This window comes from Microcaecilia unicolor, chromosome 10 (genome assembly GCF_901765095.1).
Source record: "Microcaecilia unicolor chromosome 10, aMicUni1.1, whole genome shotgun sequence".
Taxonomy (NCBI): domain Eukaryota; kingdom Metazoa; phylum Chordata; class Amphibia; order Gymnophiona; family Siphonopidae; genus Microcaecilia; species Microcaecilia unicolor.
Genome location: NC_044040.1, coordinates 167,598,062 through 167,618,276, shown reverse-complemented (window position 1 = coordinate 167,618,276; position 20,215 = coordinate 167,598,062). Strand labels below are relative to the sequence as shown.

General features: G+C 41.5%; 1 protein-coding gene across 1 annotated transcript in view; it reads left to right on the top strand.

Annotated features, from left to right (window-relative positions):
* DOCK10 (dedicator of cytokinesis 10) overlaps nucleotides 1-18,527 on the top strand; it is a 370,777-nt gene extending 352,250 nt beyond the window's left edge. Inside the window, exons 52-56 of the mRNA XM_030216095.1 lie at nucleotides 234-444; nucleotides 8,661-8,851; nucleotides 11,526-11,626; nucleotides 11,826-11,964; nucleotides 17,918-18,527. Coding sequence (XP_030071955.1) covers nucleotides 234-444; nucleotides 8,661-8,851; nucleotides 11,526-11,626; nucleotides 11,826-11,964; nucleotides 17,918-18,040 — 765 coding nt within the window. The 3' untranslated portion in view covers nucleotides 18,041-18,527. The remainder of the gene's footprint in view (nucleotides 1-233; nucleotides 445-8,660; nucleotides 8,852-11,525; nucleotides 11,627-11,825; nucleotides 11,965-17,917) is intronic.
* The last annotated feature ends 1,688 nt before the right edge of the window (nucleotides 18,528-20,215 follow it).

Genomic DNA, 20,215 nt, shown 5'->3' with positions numbered 1-20,215 from the left:
TCCCTTCTGAAATCAGCCCTTTATTATCTCAGGTACCATAAACAAACTCAATGGGTTTCATTTATAAAAGTTATTTTCTGTGCTTTTGTGTAAAAACCCTTATAAATTAGTTACAGTAAATCAAAATAGAAGGAACTGCAGGAACATACACAACAAATCGTTCCACGAGAAAATGAATGACTGTTATTTGTACATGATTCTATGTCATATCTAACAACTTTCATATATCCTAGGTAAATCCCAAAGACCTGGACCCAAAATTTGCTTATATACAGGTTACATATGTCACACCGTACTTTGAAACAAAGGAATTTGAAGACAGAAAGACTGATTTTGAAACGCATCACAACATCAGACATTTTGTTTTTGAAACTCCCTTTACTTTGTCCGGGAAGAAACATGGAGGTGTAGAAGAACAGTGCAAAAGAAGAACAGTTTTAACAAGTACGTCCTGTTTTATATTTGAGTTTACATCTGTAGGGAACCTTTTCAATGTTATAACATTTAATGAGGGGTGCACACCTGTTTGGGATGAGGAGGCTGAGATTTTGGGCTTGCAGTGTCAGTACTGTGGTAGGAGGAGGAGTGCCAGGAAAAGCACCCTTCTTGGGGAGCTCCTCTGTGACATCATCAGACTGAACCCACAGAAGGCAGTTAAAGCTGAGCCTGCTATGTTGTGCATCAATATGGCTGAAGGGGTGTAGCCTAAGGGGCACCTCTTTGGATCTTCTTTTGTGACATTGAGGAGCTTAAACTTGCTACCATGGGGAAGAGGAAAATTAAATTGAAACTTGTGACAGCTGGTCCTGTATAAGGCTTATGGATCAGCACATTTGTTCGACATCATGACTAAGTACAACAGAGGATCGGGTGACTGATGTCCTTCAAACATCTGGGGTGTCTTTAAGCCCAGATGTGAAACCTCTACCACCAGCTCTCAAATTAATTTTGAAACTAATGTACTATCCCAGGATGGATTAGGAGATGGGGGGGGGTCTTTCAAAGTGAACCTTTCTTGGACAACAAATCAGATTATGAGACAAGAGAGTGCTGTCCAGAAGGCTCCCCTTCTCCCACCAATTCAGCTCTCCTTTGAATTCAGAGTTGGGCATAGGGGTAAGCCACTACTTATCCCTGGGATCAGTAGCATGCAATCATGCTACTCTAAGGGATTCTGCCAGGTACTTGTGACCTGGATTGGCCACTGTTAGATGCAGGCTAGATGAACCGTCTGACCCAGTATGGCTATTCTTATATTCATATGTTGTTCCTTCTGTCATATACATATAGCAAACAGTATCCTGAACAGAGGCTATGCTTCAAGGCATGGGGGCTCAGATAATTATTTTTTTGAAAGAGACTGTGGCCACAGTAGAAGACCATGAGAAGAGGGCAGATACAATTGAATTCGGACTTGCTAAATTGGAATCCCACGTGGGAGTTCTACAAACAACTAGCTCTGTTAGTATTAAGCAAATAGAAACTATGGAAAACTATCTAAAGGCCAATAATCTATAGGGTTGATATTTAGTGGCACTAATCTGGGTACAAGCAGTGCCTACCTGAGTAAGTCCTTTTCACCAGGCCCATATCTGAATTTTTAGCACCATTATCAGGAAAATGCCACTAAAAATTTGGACAGATCACCTTGGCACTTTCTGGATAGTGCTAGGGTGATCTGGGGGTAGAACCTGGGAGGAGGTTAAACTTACCTAGTTAGTGGCAATTTTCAGTCTGCTAAGCAGGTAACTGCCTGGATAAAGTAAGGTTAGCAAAAAGGCCAGGGTCATACCTGCCTTTGAGCGAGCTCTGCAAAATGCCCAGGGCCACCCAATTGTAGGGGCTGCCTGCTGTGGAACTGAGGTGCCCTCTGATCTCCAGCCCCCTATCCAAATCTCTCTGTTTCCCTTCCTTGACCCCCCTTGCCCCCCTACTATCTGGTATTTCTCCATCTTACCCCCCACCCCCACCCCCACATGTGTCTGGCATCTGTACAATTACCTCCCACACACACAGTCCCAGCATCTCTTCTTCTCTCCTTCATGGGTCCAGCATTCATCTCTGCCCCTCCCAGCTGTCCTCCAAAGTGACTGAATGGGCCTCAGAGGCAGTGAAGACAACAGACTGCTTGTGACCAGTCCCGCCAAGGCCTTTCTTCTGTTGTGCCCTACCTCTTCTGATGTAACTTAATATGGGCAGGCCTACATGGAACAGAGAGATGGGGAGATGCCAGGCCTGCACAGGGGTGGGGGGGTGAGAGATGGAGAGAAGGGGAAAAACACTGGACCAATGGAGAAAGGGAGAGAGTGATTCCAGACCACAGGGGGAAGAGGGGTAGGGATGTGACATGGAGAAATGCTGGCCCCAGGGTTGAGGGTGGTAGGGGAGAGAAAAAAAGTACTGGCCCCAAGTTATGGGGAGGGGGCAGAGGAGAGAGAGAAATGCTGACCCTGGGTTGAGAGGCCAGAGCTGGCAGGGAAGAGAGAGAGTGAAAAATGCTGGCCCCTGGGTGAGGGGGGACAGGGGAGCGATACTGAGAGATAGGAAGAAATTCTGACCTTGGGGTGGCGGGGGAGCATAGGGGTGACAGGGAAGAAAGAGGGACGAAGCTGGATATGGGGATGGACAGGGACACAGAGGAGAGATTCTGGGCATGGAGGGATCATAGATACAGGAACATAGAGAAAAAATGCTGGACACAGTAAAATAGGGATAGGAATTCAGAGGGAAGATGCTGGATAGGATGGATAAGAGACGCATAGGGAAGATGAATGATAGGCATAGAGAAAGAAGAATGTGAAAAAGACAGGATACTGAGAAAAGAGAGTAGAAAAAAACCCAGAAAAGAGACACTAGGCCCAGAGCAATGTTCAGACAATAAAGGTAGAACAATGTATTTTTTCTCTGAATTTATTAATTGTAATATGTCAGCTTTAAGAAAAGTGAACCTCTGATATCTTGTATTTAAGTTCTATTACTGTTACTCTGACAAGTTGCTTATATAGGTCTGAAATTTGGTTTGCTTTTTGCAGGGTTGTGTACTGGAAGGGGGTTTTCCCTTCTCCTCCCCCCCCCCCCCCCCTCATAACCCATCCCTACAATCATAAGAGAGATTGTATTATAGGGCCCATCTTAATTTTCCACTCAGGGCCCATTCAGTCCTAGCTATGCCACTTTAAAAGAGGCATCATAACTATATCTGGTTACTTATTTAGATGCTGGTCTGAATATCACCATTACCCTAATAAGTGCTGGTGGACAAATTAAATCCAGATATTCAGCACTAGCCAGTATTCAGATACCAATATTAAATATCTGGGTATACAATAACTATGGCAGACCATCATGGCCTAATATTACCCCCTATGTTTTCAGAGTTTTTCCTGCAATTAAATTAGTATCACCTAGGAAGCTGCTTAGAAAGTATTTCCAGAAAGCCTAAATATTTCTAGTTTTGACTCGGCATCTCTGGACTTTATCATGATTCTTTAAATAAGTTGCAAAAGAATGAGACTGAGGGTGACCTTGATATGTTGGCTTCTGATAAAAGTTTGGACTTAACAGCTTTCCTTGAGTCATCAGTTAATTATATAACCACTAGGGCTACCCTCTTAGGGCCAGATTCTATAAATGGTGGCAAATTCTGGGTGCTGGAAAAGATTGGCACTAAGCACGATTCTGTTAAGGGCATGTCGCCTTTACAGAATAGCACTTAGCACCGAATTCTGCACCCAACTCTGAACACCAGACTTACACCTGCTGAAACATGGAGGGGCATAATCGAATGGGGATGACCATCTCTAAGGGCGTCCATCTTTAAGGACGTTCCGGCGAAGGGACGGGGAAGCCCGTATTATAGAAACAAGATGGACGTCCATCTTTTGTTTCGATAATACGGTCGGGGACCCCCAAATCTCAATATTTAGGTTGACCTTAGAGATGGTCGACCTAAATGTTGAGATGATCGACCTTAGAGATGGTCGTCCCGCCTTCGGTACACTGCTGACATGCCCCATGAACTTTGGTCATCCCCGCAACGGAAAGCAGTTGAGGATGCAAAAAATCGGCTTTCGATTATGCCGATTTGGGCGACCTCGGGAGAAGGACGCCCATCTCCCGATTTGTGTCGGAAGATGGGGTTCCTTCCCTTTTGAAAATAAGCAAGATAGTGTAATTCCCAGTGGCCAAGTTAGGTGTGAAGACCCCCTTATTTCATAACCCTGCACTGCTTTTCTTGGAACGTCCCTGACCCACCCATGTCCCTCCCATCCCATTGCCATACCCCCTTCTGGATTGCACACTATAGGATGTGGGTGCCCAGGGTTATGAAATAGCACACAGGCAAATGCGCATGCAAATCAAAATTATTGCCAATTAATTTCAGTGATTGGTTGTTAACATAAATTACTTGATGTTAATTGGCTCATTAAACAATATAGTTACGCATGCATCTACGATTTATGCCGAAATTTCAGCACCCAAATTTGGTGCCATTTATAGAATCCAGGGGTTAGTCTCTTTTTCCTTAGGAGCAGATAAGAATTTGGTTTTGAAATCTCTTTTTTAGTAAGAAAAATGAGAAGTTTAGGGATCAGAGCATATGTTTTTCCCTGTTGTTTCAAGGGCAAGGCAGATTAGAAGGAAGAGCTTTCTCCATCTGAAACTTGTCCCTTGGTGCTAGTTTTTTTCTAAGTGCTTGCTGTCCTCCACAGAAAGGCAGTATATCAAATCTCACTACCCTTATTCTTATCCTTACAGTGGAATGGATTTGTTTTCTTTGATCCTGTTGACTTAAAGAATCTTTTACAGGGTAAAGAGAACGTAAATTAACCTTGTGATATGTTGTTCTTAGTGGTGCTGATTGGAAAGACTACTTTAAGGGAGTATGTATACATATTTTTTGCTCTATTCATAAAATTTTGCTATTATGCTTTATGTTTATTGTCCCCTTGTCTGTCTTCTTTGGATTCAAGTTTAATTTTTGACTACCTACACGTTTCTGTTTTTGGTCTATGGCCACTTATTCTGTATTAAGAACATAAAGGAATCCAGCCAATTGCTAACGAATTACAGGCCTATCGCTTCTATTCCTTTGTTGTGTATGCTTATGGAGGGAGTAGTGATGGCTCAACTTTCTGATTACCTGGATCAACATGACATTTTACATACTTCTTAATCAGGATTTAGGTCAAACTTTAGCAACGAGACCGTTATTGGCGCTCTCTTAGATAACATCCGTATAGTTTTGTCTGAGGGCAAAAAGGCTCTGGTGCTACAGTTTGATCTATCTTGGGCCTTTGATTTAGTGGACCATGACATTCTTTTGCATATTTTAGAGAGCATGGAAATAACTGGTAATGTCTATAAGTGGTTTTATGGCTTTTTGAGGGATCACTCCTATAGAGCAAAATTTGATGATAATTGCTCAGAGACCTGGTATAATCCCTGTGGTGTTCCACAGAGTTCTCCACTCTGTCCCATTCTTTTTAATTAGGATATGCTCTAGAACAATTAGGAGTTTATCTTTATAGCTATGTCGATAATATTATGATTAGAGTTCCTTTTACTTTTTCAGTGTCATCTCGTTTAGAGTTACTTCAAAGTATTCTCAATAAGATAGAATTGTGGATGACAAAGCATAAACTTAAATTAAACTCAGATAAAACAAAATTTCTGTTATACTGCTGATATGGATGAAAAGAGTATTATTAGTATTATGATTAATGAGATACTATATTATTTTTCTTCATCTGTTGAGATTCTGGTAATCTGATTGGATAATAAAGTGTCTCTAGAGGCATAAATTAACACTCTTACACAAAAATCTTTTTTTCCGATGCATAATTTACTTCACATTTGGAAATATTTTGATCAAGATCATTTCCGACTCATAGTCCAAGCTTCATTTTAAGTTTACTTGATTATTATAATATCATCTTTTATATTATCTATTTGGGAGCTTCGAAACAAGTACTGAAGAAACGTCTTACTATATAGAAGTTTGTGTTACATCTAATCTATTCTTTGAAAAGATTTGATAGTGTATCTTGGCATTATGAAAAGCTTCAGTGCTTCCAGTGCAAGCCAGGGTATTGTTCTCCTGCTTTATTTATAAAGTTATGTATGGTTTAGCCCCAGTATATCTCTTAGAACGCTTTGTTTTTACCCCAAAATTAAGAGTTACCAGATCACTAGATTTTTTAATTAGTTTCCTCCTTTAAAGAATCTAAGCAATTCGTTGGATAAGGCTATTAAAGATTTATTATTGTCTAGAGTTAATTACAATCTGTTTCATAAACAATTAAAGACCTATCTATTTAGAAAATTTGTTCTAAATCATACTGATTACAATATGTTTGTCCAGTAACAGCAAATTTACTTTTAGTGCTTTGTATTTCCTGCTAATGTCCATGTGATCCATTGAACCGAAAGGTATATGGCTAAATATAAATTCATTGTTAATCTATGTTCTGTGTGTGTGACTGATGCCAGACAAACTGCTAACATGGAGTCTCTACCCAGGGATTTGTACTGTAGCAATACAACTTGTTCGGTTTTCCCAGTAGCTATATGAATGTTCTGGGCCCACTGAAATATTTATGGCCCTATATTTTTATGGAAAGGCTCCTTGTTGTGTGAATTTTGAAAGCCAATGCTATTATGGAATGGTAGATTTGCTCTACAGGTCCTGAATGACGTTTGTAAGGTTTTTGTATTAGTTCACAATATGCCTGATACTGGAGAGGGCTTGTGTTGCTGTTAACTGAGATGACATCAGAATCTGATGGGGGGGGGGTTGTTTGTTTTTTGTACAGTTTTTTGAGTTCTGTTGGGAAATATCCTAGTTCTGCTCTGTACCCATTGTCATGAGAGGGATTTGTGTGGATGCAGAATATATCTTCAGAAAGAAAAAGGAAGAACTGTGGCACAGTTTATAAAATTTTATTTTGGTTTTATAAACTGCACTTCAGTTCTCACTTGTTCTTTTCATTCCTTGGTGTGCAAGCACCTTGATTCTCGCTCTCTTGGTTTGCAGAATGTATATTTACATTAGTATCACACTGGCATGGGAGGTTTGGGCCACTAACCTGCTTATTTTCGGAGAAGGGCGGCCATCTTCCGACACAAATCGGGAGATGACCAGCCTTCTCCTAAGGCCGGCCAAATCGATATAATCGAAAGCCGATTTTGGCCGGCTTCAACTGCTTTCCATCGCAGGGCCGGCCAAAGTTCAAGGGGGGCATGTCAGCAGTGTACCGAAGGCAGGACGGGGCATGGTTAACAGATGTCTGGCCTCGGCCGATAATGGAAAAAAGAAAGCCGGCCCTGACGAGCATTTGGCCGATTTTACTTGGTCCCTTTTTATTCACGACCAAGCCTTAAAAAGGTGCCCGAACTGACCAGATGACCACCGGAGGGAATTGGGGATGACCTCCCCTTACTCCCCCAGTGGTCACCAACCCCCTCTCACCCAAAAAAATAATTAAAAAACATTTTTTGCCAGCCTCTATGCCAGCCTCAAATGTCATACCCAGCTCCATCATAGCACTATGCAGGTCCCTGGTGCAGTTTTTAGTGGGTACTGCAGTGCACTTCAGGCAGGCGGACCCAGGCCCATCCCCCCTACCTCTTACACTTGTGGTGGTAAATGGGAGCCCTCCAAAACCCACCCGAAACCCACTGTACCCACATCTAGGTGCCCCCCGTTACACTTTAAGGTCTATGGTAGTGTTGTACAGTTGTGGGTAGTGGGTTTTTTTTGGGGGGGGGGTTGTGGGCTCAGCACCCAAGGTAAGGGAGCTATGCACCTGGGATCAATTTGTGAAGTCCACTGCAGTGCCCCCCTAGGGTGCTCGGTTGGTGTCTGGCATGTGAGGGGGATCAGTGCACTACAAATGCTGGCTCCTCCCATGACCAAATGGCTTGGATTTGGCCGGGTTTGAGATGGCCACCATTAGTTTCCATTATCGGCGAAAACCAATGGCGGCCATCTCTAACGCCGGCGATCTCTAAGGGCGGCCCAAATGTTGAGATTTGGCCAGCCCCGACCGTATTATCGAAACAAAAGATGGCCGGCCCTCTTGTTTCAGTAATGCAGTCGGGTACGCCGCTTTACGGGGCCGTCATTACAGATGGCCGCCCTTATAGATGGGCATCCCCGTTCGATTATGCCCCTCAAAGCCGCTCTTGGTATTTTTGCTGAAGTGGGAGGTATTGTATTGGGGTTTCTGAACCATTCTTGTTGAATTTCTTGGGTGGTAGTGTGGCTGATGAGTTCCTCGGTTAGGTTTTGTGGAGATGGGAAGTGATAAATTGAGCCACTCTTTATTGTTTGACACTATATTGAATCCCCTACTGTAAACATCACCATATCCCACTGGTTTCAGTGCAATTATATTGAAACTTGAAACCCCCTACTCATTAGGGTTAACTCCAATTCCCTCTACTTTTGTCCCCACTTGCTTACCCAATAGAATAGGGATACAAGAGTAAAAAAAAAAACATTAACCAAAGAAACCATATTGTTTTCCTGCACATCCCTGGTCAGCTGTTTATATATTTATGCTCAAAAAATGGTACCAGAGACGGTGTTCAGAGAAGGTACACACTAATTAAATATTTGTTTTGCCTTTCTTTTTACTTTGCTTGTTTTTGAGTAGCCAGTCATTCATTTCCATATGTGAAGAAAAGAATTCAAGTCATAAGCCAAACAAGCACACAACTGAACCCTATTGAAGTGGCCATTGACGAGATGTCCAAGAAAGTTGCAGAACTGAATCAGCTTTGTACAATGGAAGATGTTGACATGATTAGACTACAACTCAAACTACAAGGAAGTGTTAGTGTTAAGGTAAGAGTTGAAATCACAAGTCTGTGGCTTTATTCCATTTCTATAAATACAAACTGACCAATTAAAGTGGAGTTAACAGCAAAGGTATATAAAACAGTGTCATATATTTCAAATGATTATATTTGTACTCAATAACAGTGCAAATGTTAAAATTTAAATGAATATTTATTTTATTATTAATCTTGATATTAGAGAAAAGAAGTGGTACAATATTTCTGTATCATAAGCTGCCTAATAAAAGCAATTAAATTACAGAATTTGGGAGTAGAACCTCTCAGATGTAGATATAGTTCTATGGTAGTAGTTCTCAACTCAGTTCTTGGACACAGTCAGTCAGTCAGGTCTACAGGATACCCACAATGAATATGTATGAGATAGATTTGCACATAATGGAGGTAGTGCATGCAGATTTCTCTCATGCATATTCATTGTGGATATTCTTAAAATCTGATAGGCTGGGAGAGTCCCAAGGACTGGGTTAGGAACTCCTGTTCTATGGTTTTTACACCCTTCATTTTGAAGACTGGGCCCATTTGTAGCTAGCTAAAGACTAAGTAGAAATTAATTTGTAGTTCTGAGATGCCCCACGGACAAAGATGGGAGCCTATGACCTGCAAGCCACATCTGTGCCACTATTCATCATCCAGACTTTGTTGGTGAGATGCATCACAATCCATGGTGGCAAAAACAAGTGACATCTGAATGGAAGTGACATCAGCAGGACAGAAGTAATGTTAGTTCTTGCCATGCAACCTACAGCTGGGCTACCTCCATTTGCTACTCCTCGTCTGGAATTCCAAAGGAAAGTCTCCCACTCACACCTCACTAACCGCTAATGTGGCCCAATATTTTGCTTTACCTAACAGATTCTCTGCTGGCTGTGATAGATAATCTAAATGTTTGTAAAGCAGATGTTAAATTGCTAATGAGGGAAAAGTCTCAACTGCTATGGCTATTGTTTACACATGAACATTCATTGTGTAGCCCATAGAAAAAGTCATCATCGACTTAAAAACCCTCAATATTTGATTTTTTATTTTTATTAAATTTTACTATATCAATATCTGTGCATGACTAATTCAACCTTAAAACTTAATGGCAATATCTAAATAATCAAAAATATCAAAATTGAATCACTTATCTTGCCCAGAAATACAGAACGGTGTTGTTCTTTAGTGCTTTCAATGCTGTGTTATGTTCAAATTGTCTAGTAAAAAGACGCTAGATCCAAAAAATAGATAAATGCAAAGGTTCCAACGGTCCCGTTTCGAATGTCTTCATCAGGGAACCTGCTTATTTGTGGAACACTGCGCCGTCATAACTGTATTCGCTATAATTTTCAAACGAAGATTGTATCTTCTAGAAAAGATTGAGGACGCCGAAAAATAGTAAAATTTAATAAAAATAAAAAATCAAATATTGAGGGTTTTTAAGTCGATGAGTGACTTTTTCTATGGCTACACAATGATGCCCAATATTTTGCCCACTCATGTCCTAGGGTAACAGACATTAATCTATAAAATAACCTTGCAATTTGGCATAACATAATAAAGGCAATTCTATAATTGTATGTATTTATATATCTCTCGCATGTGTGTACAGTATACTAGTACTTTTACAGGTAAGGAATCACTATCCCCAGATTCTATAAATGACATGCAGATTTTTGCGCACAAAATTGTGCACTATCCTGAGATGTACATGCAACTAAATTGGCTAATGAGCCAAATAACACCAATAATTGGGTGCTGGCAATCAATTATTGGCAACAATTTGGATTTGCATGCGCTTTGTGCTAAGCACTATCCTATAAAGATCTGTACACAATTCTTATAAGATCCACTTTACAAAGTGGCGGTAAGCCCAACGCGAGCAGCCTGGCAGTACTTCCCACCCTCAGCGTGCCATCATATCTGGCAATAATTAGGCAGTGCCAGTCATTGCCTGGTTACCGCCAGGTTAGCACGGGAGCACTTGCCTAAGGGCTCCCCCCCAAAATGGCCACGCAGCAAGTTCTCATATGGTGACTATTTCCCACCTTTCTTGTCATCGGTCTTTGGTATAAAATACCTATATGTATTTGTACTACATTTTCTTTAAATACTTTTTATATTCAGTTTCTTCTACCATTTACTACTTAGACAAAAATGTCATCTTTACATAGCTTTTAAATGATCCTGATGTCTTGTCAAACTAAATACCAGGGCTGCATACTGACACGTTTTCGCTTGATAAGGCTTTTTCAAGGTATGCCCCTTTCTGTCTCAAAAAGAGTGTCAAGTGTTCCAACCCCTTCAGCCAAGATGGTAGAAGAAACTGAATATAAAAAAAGTATTTAAAGAAAATATAGTACAAATACATATAGGTATTTTATACCAAAGACCGATGGTGAGAAATGTGGGAAATAGTCATCATATGACAACTGTTAATGGTGTACCACCAGTAACCAGAGTATCGCCTATGATGGTCTGAAGATACCATATATGTGTGAATAATTATAACAGTAATCAAATACATAGTAGCATGTAATATATAACATTCTGATTACTGAACAGATAATTAAAGTGGGCACTGACTTGATACTTTTGTATAAAACATGCTAAAAACATTAGCGCACCCTTAGTGCAGCTTATTAAACAAGGCCCTTAGACTAATGTCATATGTTTTATTTCAGGTAAATGCAGGACCAATGGCATATGCTCGAGCTTTTATTGAGGAAACAAATGCAAATAAATATCCTGAAAACCAAGTGAAACAACTTCGAGAAATATTTAGGTAACAACCTCTGAAAATCTCATTTTGTATGTCTTCTATCATCATGCAATTTGCAAACCGACTGTAAATTGCAAACTGATGAAATTAGAAATTCCCAGTTTGAAAGAAAGAGGTTTAGCAAGACATAAATGGATTTAAGTAATGTTTCATTTACATGAATTTTGTTTTCACGATTCTAATTTGCTGCAATTATACTCAGACAATTTGCGGAGGCATGCGGGCGTGCTCTTGAGGTCAATGAGCGCCTTATTAAGGAGGACCAGTTGGAATACCAGGAAGAAATGAAACTCCATTATAAAGACATGCTAAGTGAGCTCTCTACAGTCATGAATGAACAGGTCAGATGAAATTTGGATTTTTTTTCTTTTTCTGTTCATTTTTGTAGTTGTGAACAAATTTTTACTTCTTCCCCAGGAAGTGCTGAATGCATACAGAAATTCTATTCCAATGATCTTTTGAAAGCTCTGCTAAGGACTAGGTATGCAGAAGTTTTGAAAGATATATCCCAGCATATCTGTAGTTATAGTAACGTGCCAGTAACATAGTAGATGACAGCAGAAAACGACCTGTACGGTCCATCCAGTCTGCCCAACAAGATAAACTCATATGTGCTACTTTATGTGTATACCTGACCTCAATTTGTAGCTGCCATTTTCAGGGCACAGACCGTAGAAGTCCACCCAGCACTAGCCCCGCCTCCCAACCACTAGCCCCGCCTCCCACCACCGGTGCTGCCACCCAAGCTCCGCTAAATCTATTAATTATGATGTAGACTTCCATTCTACAAAACATTTACAGAAAAGCCTACACAGAAGACAAGCTAAATCTATTAATTATGATTTAGCTGGTACATTTTCATTGGTACACAAGCAGAGTTTTAGGAACAGTAGGTATTTACCTGTCCTCAGAGGACTTAGGGGGTCTTTTACAAAGATGCCCATGGGAATATATGGGCATCTCTAATGTTTAGCGCATGCTTATTTTTAGCGTGTGCTATAAACTTTACTGCGCCTTTATAAATGGGTCCCTTAGAATCAAAAGGGCCAACTTACTAAGATGTGCTTTTGTGCTATTGTACAGAATGAAAATTACCCTGGAATTCAACAACCTCTGTGAGTTCCGTACCTTGGAAAATCCCATGGTAATTTTCATTGCATTGCTGCAGCCAAGCACTTTGTGAATTCCCTGCCACACAGCAGGACAATGGACACCAGCTTGGCGCTGCTTTCCTTAAAGGAAATCAGCATGGTGAAATTTAAAGCCCCTTTACCCTGTGCCCAAAATTACTAGTAGCTTAGCCCCCCCCCCCTTTTGTAACCTATCCCAAACAAAAAAAATACCTTAAAATCTGCTATCTCTGAGTCCTGCCATTTTTTAAAATATTACAGCCCCCAGGTACCCACCCCTACCCCTACCCCTGAACCTCAAACCCCACCCGCAGCACTTATTTGAGCATCCTCTGGTGGTGGGTGAGAGGGCTTTATCCCAGTTGCATCTGCCCAGGTAGTACTATTTTTCCCTCTTAGTAGTCACATACCGCTGGATTCCAAACTAATCATATGAACCCATTTACCCAACACTTGCACATCTCTACCCACCTATATCTTTTATTATTCTGCTTTACTTAACTTATATTTTCCCTATCAATAATCTGTAATCCCTATTACTATGTAAGCCGCATTGAACCTGCTTTGAGTGGGAAAGCGCGGGGTACAAATGTAATAATAAACAAATAAATACATTCTATATATCGTGCCTTAAATTCCGTTTAATTGAAGTGTATTCTGTAACAATGCAGGCGTGGGTCCTTTCACTAAGGCACATAGGTGCCTATGCGCATTCAACACATGTCAAATTGGAACTACCGCCTGGTGATAATTCCATTTTTACCGCCCAGTTAACTTGTGAGACCTTACCTTTAAGTAAATGGGTTCCAGTAAGGTCTCAGGCCAAAAATGGACCTGTGCTGGTTTTAATTTTGCTACGTGTCCATTTTCGGTCCCCCCCCCCCCCCCCCCCCCCAAAAAAAAGGCCTTTTTTGCAGGCATGCTGAAAGATGGACCTACGAGCATCCAAAATATGCGGCCTACACCAGTCTCAGGCCATTTTTGGCATGCCTTAGTAAAAGGGCCCCTTAGTTAACTAGGTAATCATTCTGTCAATTGGATGTTACAAGCAATTATCAGCACTAATTGCATTAAGACTAGATTATACACAGAACTCATTAAGCATATTCTATAACATGGTGTGCAATAATTTCTGAGTCGCATAGTTGAAAAGGGGATGTGGCCACATGCGGGGCACGAGTATTTCTAAAATTTAGGCATCAGGATTTACACCAAATAAATGCGGCATAAATGGCCCTGGCTGGTGGCAAGCGAGTCATGCCCTTGCAAAGACTTGACCAGAGAGTGGCTCTTAAAAGAACCTTGAGAGGCTGCCTGACAGAATCTAGGCCAAGAATAGCTCTAAGAAGCCCTTGGGGATGCCCTGACAAGTCAGGAGGAGTGTGGCTCTTAAGGCATGCGTTTATCTAGCGAGAAAGGTGCCAGTACTCAAATGGCCAGGCCACCCTTCAGGGTGGGTTGATCACTGGAGGACCTACCCCACAATTGCCAGGCCCCCTGCAACCACTCACAGAATCTATGACAAGGCAGAATTGGTGTGTAGAGCCTGAGGTTTTTCATTAAAACTTGGGGACCAGAGGTCAATTTAGCAGACAATGAAAGGTGCCAGTACTCCAGTACCCCCAAGTACCCCTCAAAAAATCCCTGCTCTTAAGAGAGCCCTTAGGGCTGGCTCAACGGAGTTGAAGCCAGGGAGTAGCTGGAACCTGAAGACCCAGAGATCCAAAGACCTGGGGCTTGAGACCAGGGGCGCATCTGGACTCTGGCAGTAGGGGGGGCCAGAGCCAGAGGGAGGAGGCACATTTTAGTCCCCCCCCCCCCCCCGGTGCCACCGATCCCCCCCCCTGCCATTTCCGGACCCCCCCCTCGCCACTGCCAGACCCCCCCCCCTCGCCACCAATGACACTCTCCACCCCCTCCCGCCGCCGCCAACCCTCCCCCGCTGCTGTCACTTACCTTTGCTGGCGGGGGACCCCAACCCCCCACCAGCCGAGGTCCTCTCTTCCATGCAGGCTGCAAGTTGCAACACTTCCTGTTCTTCTGAGTCTGACGTCCTGCACGTTGTACGTGCAGGACGTCAAACTCAGAAGAACAGGAAGCGTTGCAACTTGCATCCTGCATGGAAGAGAGGACTTCGGCTGGCGGGGGCTTGGGGTCCCCCGCCAGCAAAGATCGGCGACGGGTTGGTGGCGGGCGGGCGGGAGGGAGGTGGAGAGGGTCAGTGGTAGGGGGGTCCAGGGCGAAATCTGCGGGGGCCCAGGCCCCTGTGGCCCCACGCAGATACGCCCCTGCTTGAGACAGCTGAATGCCCAAGAGCCGAATGACCAGGCTGGAACACAGCAAGAACCAGGTTAAAGCCTCAAACTGGAATAGGGCTGGAACAAGGTAAAAGACACAGACTGGAACAAGACAGGAACAAGACTGGAAACTCTTACAGGAATAAGACTAGATTGAGGCTGAGGACATAGAGTAGAACAAGGCTGGAACAAGGCTGAAGATAAAGTCTGGAACAAGGCTGAAGACTCTGACAGGAACAAGACTGGAACAAGGCTGCAACTCACTCTAAACCAGGTTAAGTGACCCATTGCAAAGGAATCATATTAGAGTCCCAGGAATCCTTATATGAGCCCCAGCAATTAAGTCATCAAGAGGCATCTCTGGAGATCTTCCTGCCATGGGCCCTTTAAATACAATGCACACACAAGCCTAGGAGAATATGGCATCAGCCAGTGCCGGTGAAGCTGTGCAGGAATGGTATGCCCGGTAGTGGGGAGCCCCAACGCACTAAATGCCACAGCACCAGCAGTCCATCGCACAAAAGGATCAGTCTGAAACCCCAGCACGAATTGCAGGGCCTGCCCTGACACCCAATGCTGGCAGCAGGTAGGCAGGGGTGTGGATCACACTTGTGGCCATGACACAAAACTGCCTATTTCTCCAAATCCACCTTACCGCATACTCATCTCACTCCCCCCTCCCCCATCATCCTTTACCTACAATTTTAACCCCCCTTCCCCTATGCCCCCCCTTCCACCATCAAACCCCCTCATTCCAATAAAATATCTGTTGTAAGAACCAATTCAAGGACATGCCCACCTTCCTGGGTTGACTCAGACCATCTGCACTAACTCTCTCCATTGCCAATGACAATAACAGGACAGATGCCTTTGTACCACCCATGTTATCAATATGTGCATTAAAATCTCCAAAAATAAGCATATCATCAAACCATAACCACACACATAGAAGGGCCTCAATAAGCAGATCGCAATTGTGCCCTGCCAAAGTAAAGGAACAGTAAAATACCAGGGTCCCCACTAGATTCATGAATCCCAACAAAACCAAATCACTGTCAGCCCCATCCAGCAAATGTGTCCAGGTGGAATAAATCATCCGATTGATTGAATTCACTGCATTTAAATTATTTGGTTGATATTATGATAATAAATTTTAATATCTGAGAAACCAGCATCAGAAGGATTCTGGGAATATCAAATCAAATCTAAAGTATAGTGTAGATACTATTTTTAATGTCTTAAATTTCAAATATAGGATATAAAAGTCAGTATAATGATTTCATTGTTGGAAACACAAAAACAACTTCTTAATTGCACTGCAGATTATCTAACATTATAAAAGTATGGCATTTTCACTCACAGTACTTTCAAACACAAAGGGGCCCTTTTAACAAGCGGCGATGAAAGGTGGTCCACGGTTGCATCAGTGCATGAGATTGCCACATGCCAAGGCCACCTTTTACCACAGTGGGTAAAAGTTTTTTGTTTTGTTTTTTTGAAGGAGGCAATAAATGTCTGTCTGGTACTTTAAAAATTGCCATTTAGGAGGCAGCAAGGGCTCTGGCAATAATCCGGTTGTAATTGGGCAGCCCATGGCGCTGCCTGATTACCGCCAGGCATGCCCACTCCCCACCCACCGGTGCTGGAAAATAAAAAATATTTTCTAGAGCCAGAAATGGCATGCAACAGACCCAGAACCAACACCGGACTCCAGGATGAACCTGGAAGTAAGATTGAATCACTGCATGCAAACCCAGCAGTAACCCTACCACCTCTTCATAAAAGGGCCCCATAATTTTAAAGCATAAAAGGCTTCTTTTACAAAGCCACGTTATCGATTCCCGTGCGGCAAATGAGAGGAAGCCCATAGAAATTGAATGGGCTTTCGCTCATTTGCCACACTGAGAATTCGATAACATGGCTTTGTAAAAGAAGCCCAAACTGATATATTAAATGTTTTCCTTCACTTATTCCACTCATCACCTGTCGCTTCCTGTCAACCAGCACTGTTTTGTCTAAGCTGGTTATAGATTGTAAATATATCTGTGTATGGATGTTGCAAATCCTATATCATGATTAGAGATGTATAAACAGCTTCAAAATAGATTTGTTGGTAATTGAACAAGCCTAGAAAAATCCTGCACATTCATCAAAACTTCTGAACCGGATTAGAAAAAATTATTTCAGACTTTTAAACAATTCAAAATTGATATTTTTCAAACATCAGATCTACCCCAAATATCCTTTCAAATCTACTTTGGATTTTTCAATTATCTATTCATTTCCCCCCCCCCCCCCCCCCCCAAAGCAGTTGAGAAAATTCCAACAGGAATTATCCCAATAAATGTGAGGAAAATTGGAAAAGCCTTTAAAAATGCAACTAGGCCCAAGATCCACCTTGTTCAGTTAAGTTTCTGTTTTGTTTGCATATCTCTAACTGTGATCATGGACCTTAGCTGCTATCCCCTACAAGTTGCCAATTCCATTATATTTCTCTGGGTTCTCATTGTGTTGTATCATTGCTATGAAGAAGGTTTCATATATCCCTTTTCTTTGTTTTTCTTTCCACCAGCTCTCTCATGGTCCATGCTTAAACAACTTCTGTTACTCTCTGTCTAACATTTTCCTCAGTGCTATACTCAGAAATGGTATGTTATTCTTTTGTCTACATTTTCTGTTTCTTATGCTGACACTTATCACTTCAGTGTTTTGTCTTGTCTGTCATGCATAAGGATAAATTCACTCTACTGAGAAAACACATTTGTGATTTAAAAAAAGCTAGTAGGATAACATTATTATCTCATTAAGAAACTGGAAATATAACTAATGTTATTTTTTTTTAATTTCATTTGATTAAACAATTAAAGATTTTACTCAAGGAGGACTCAGCAAAGCAACCAGGACTGGAGCGAGCGTGCCTGTTACGAGCCATCAGTAGGCCCAGCGCAGGACTCCCAGGTGCAACAGTGTCATCATTAGCTGCTGATTGAATCAAGTTACTCTTGTTTAATGTGCAGCCCCTTGGGAAGGACTTTTTTTGTTCTCAACGGATTGTGAAAGCCACAGCATCCCTGAAGGGAAGATTACAGGTTTAATTTATTGAAATACATTTACTGTTAACACTTTTTTGAATTGCGAGCTTGATAATATTGCTTGAGCCAGGTTTCTACATGTTTCCCATGATGGACGTTCATGAGTGAATGTTATTAAACCAAGCTGGATACATTCTACAAAGTTCCGGAGAACGTCTGTTCCAGGCTAAACTGTAAGCTTGCTGTAAACAATAATGCATCTCATACACCAATTCCCAGCTCATAATTTTTTTAGAGTAAAAGTTAAGTTTTATAACATTTGCTTATATTTACATCGTGAACTGTATATAGAGGATGTGTAAAATATGTCATTTTTACAGATGTGAAAAAATTATCTTTGGTTAATATTAATGATGTTACTAAAATTATATGGATAGCATTTTAGATAAAGTTTTATTAAAATATTTGTGCTCATGTCTGCAAAAAGTTTCTTTTGGAACTAATATCTTGAGCTCTTCTTATTAATGTACCTTTAAAAGCAACCAGATTACAAAGAAAGATATGTTATTGCTTCTGGGCACCAAGGGAGCAGTTCTATAACTTGGCATCTCAATCTAGCTGCCACAACTGTCTGTGCTCATTGCCAATTCTATATCGCCATTTAGGTGTACCTAAGTGGTTATAGAATACTAGTGGAAAGCTGCTTTGTTGTGCCAAAATGTAGGTGTATCCATTTATGACAGGTTAATGCAGTGGTTCCCAAACCTGGTCATGCAGGCACCCCAGTCAGTCGGGTTTTCAAGATATCCACAAAGAATATTTATGGCCACCTTAAGATCATCACATATGGTCAAACCCAAGTCCCAGTCCTCTTTCATGCACAAATGTTCTTTACCTCCTAAACCAGTCTTTCCCCAAGTCCAGTCCTGGAGCACCCCTTGCCAGTAAGGTTTTCAGGATATCCACAATGAATATACATGAACTTGATTTGCATACACTGTGTCAATTATATGCAAATATCTTATATGGATCTTCACCAGTGCTATCCTTTTAAATAATACTGCTGAAAACTGTGGAGAAAGTTAAACAAATAAGGTATCCATTTACATTTATACCTTCTATTGTGTAACAACACTTCAATCCTTAGGCTTCATGTCCAGTCTTCAAAAGCTGCCATCAGGTGAGGTCTTCAGTGTATCCCTAATGAATATTCATGAGAGAGATTTTCAGACAATGGAGGCAGTAGGCATCTATCTAAACTCTGTTTTCTCTACTTCCATCAGTTGCAGGTCATACGCTCTTATTTTAACCACAATGATTTTCACACCCTCATCCTATCATTCTTCACTTCCCAACTTAACTACTATAACGTCATCTATGCAGGCTTGCCGTGTTCCTCATTAAAAAGTTACAGACTCTGCAATACACAGCTGTTTGCCTGGTCTATCACACTACCACCTCTCTTTTGAAATATCACCATTGGCTCCCCAATGAGTATCGCATAACTTATAAAATAGCATTACTGACTTTTAAAGCTATTACCACTCCTGTCTCATTATTCCTTGTTCTCCGACCAGAATCCTTCTTTCATTAAATGATCACCAATTAGTTTTTCCAAGCCCTAAGCTCACTCAACTAGAATCCACACTACATTGTGCTTTCTTTTTCCTTTCCCCCCACACTTGAGACAGTCTACCCCTTTCCCTTCATAGTGAACTCTCCCTGAGGAATTTTAATTCCAGCCTAAAAACGTTACTTTCAAACATGCTTTTGGCAAGACGGCCTGATTAGAGTCCCCAGCATGAGGCAGTTCATTTTTATTCTTCTTTCTATGTTCTTCTATCTTTCTTCTGATCTGATGTGCGTTTATCTTTTCTGTCATTATTGGAGGTCCTTTCTTTTATGAATAAACTGTAGATTGTACACCACTATGCTCTGTCTTGGCAGCTAGAGCAGTCTAGCACATTTTAATAAACTATAGAAACTATAAATCTTTCATGTATATTCATTTGTGATATCCTGAAAACCTGACCAGTTAGCAGCCTTAAGGACTGGGAGTGAATACCAAGAGCAATTGTATAATAGGCTGACACATGTACTCACCCCTTGTGTACATAAATGTAGCAAAACGTA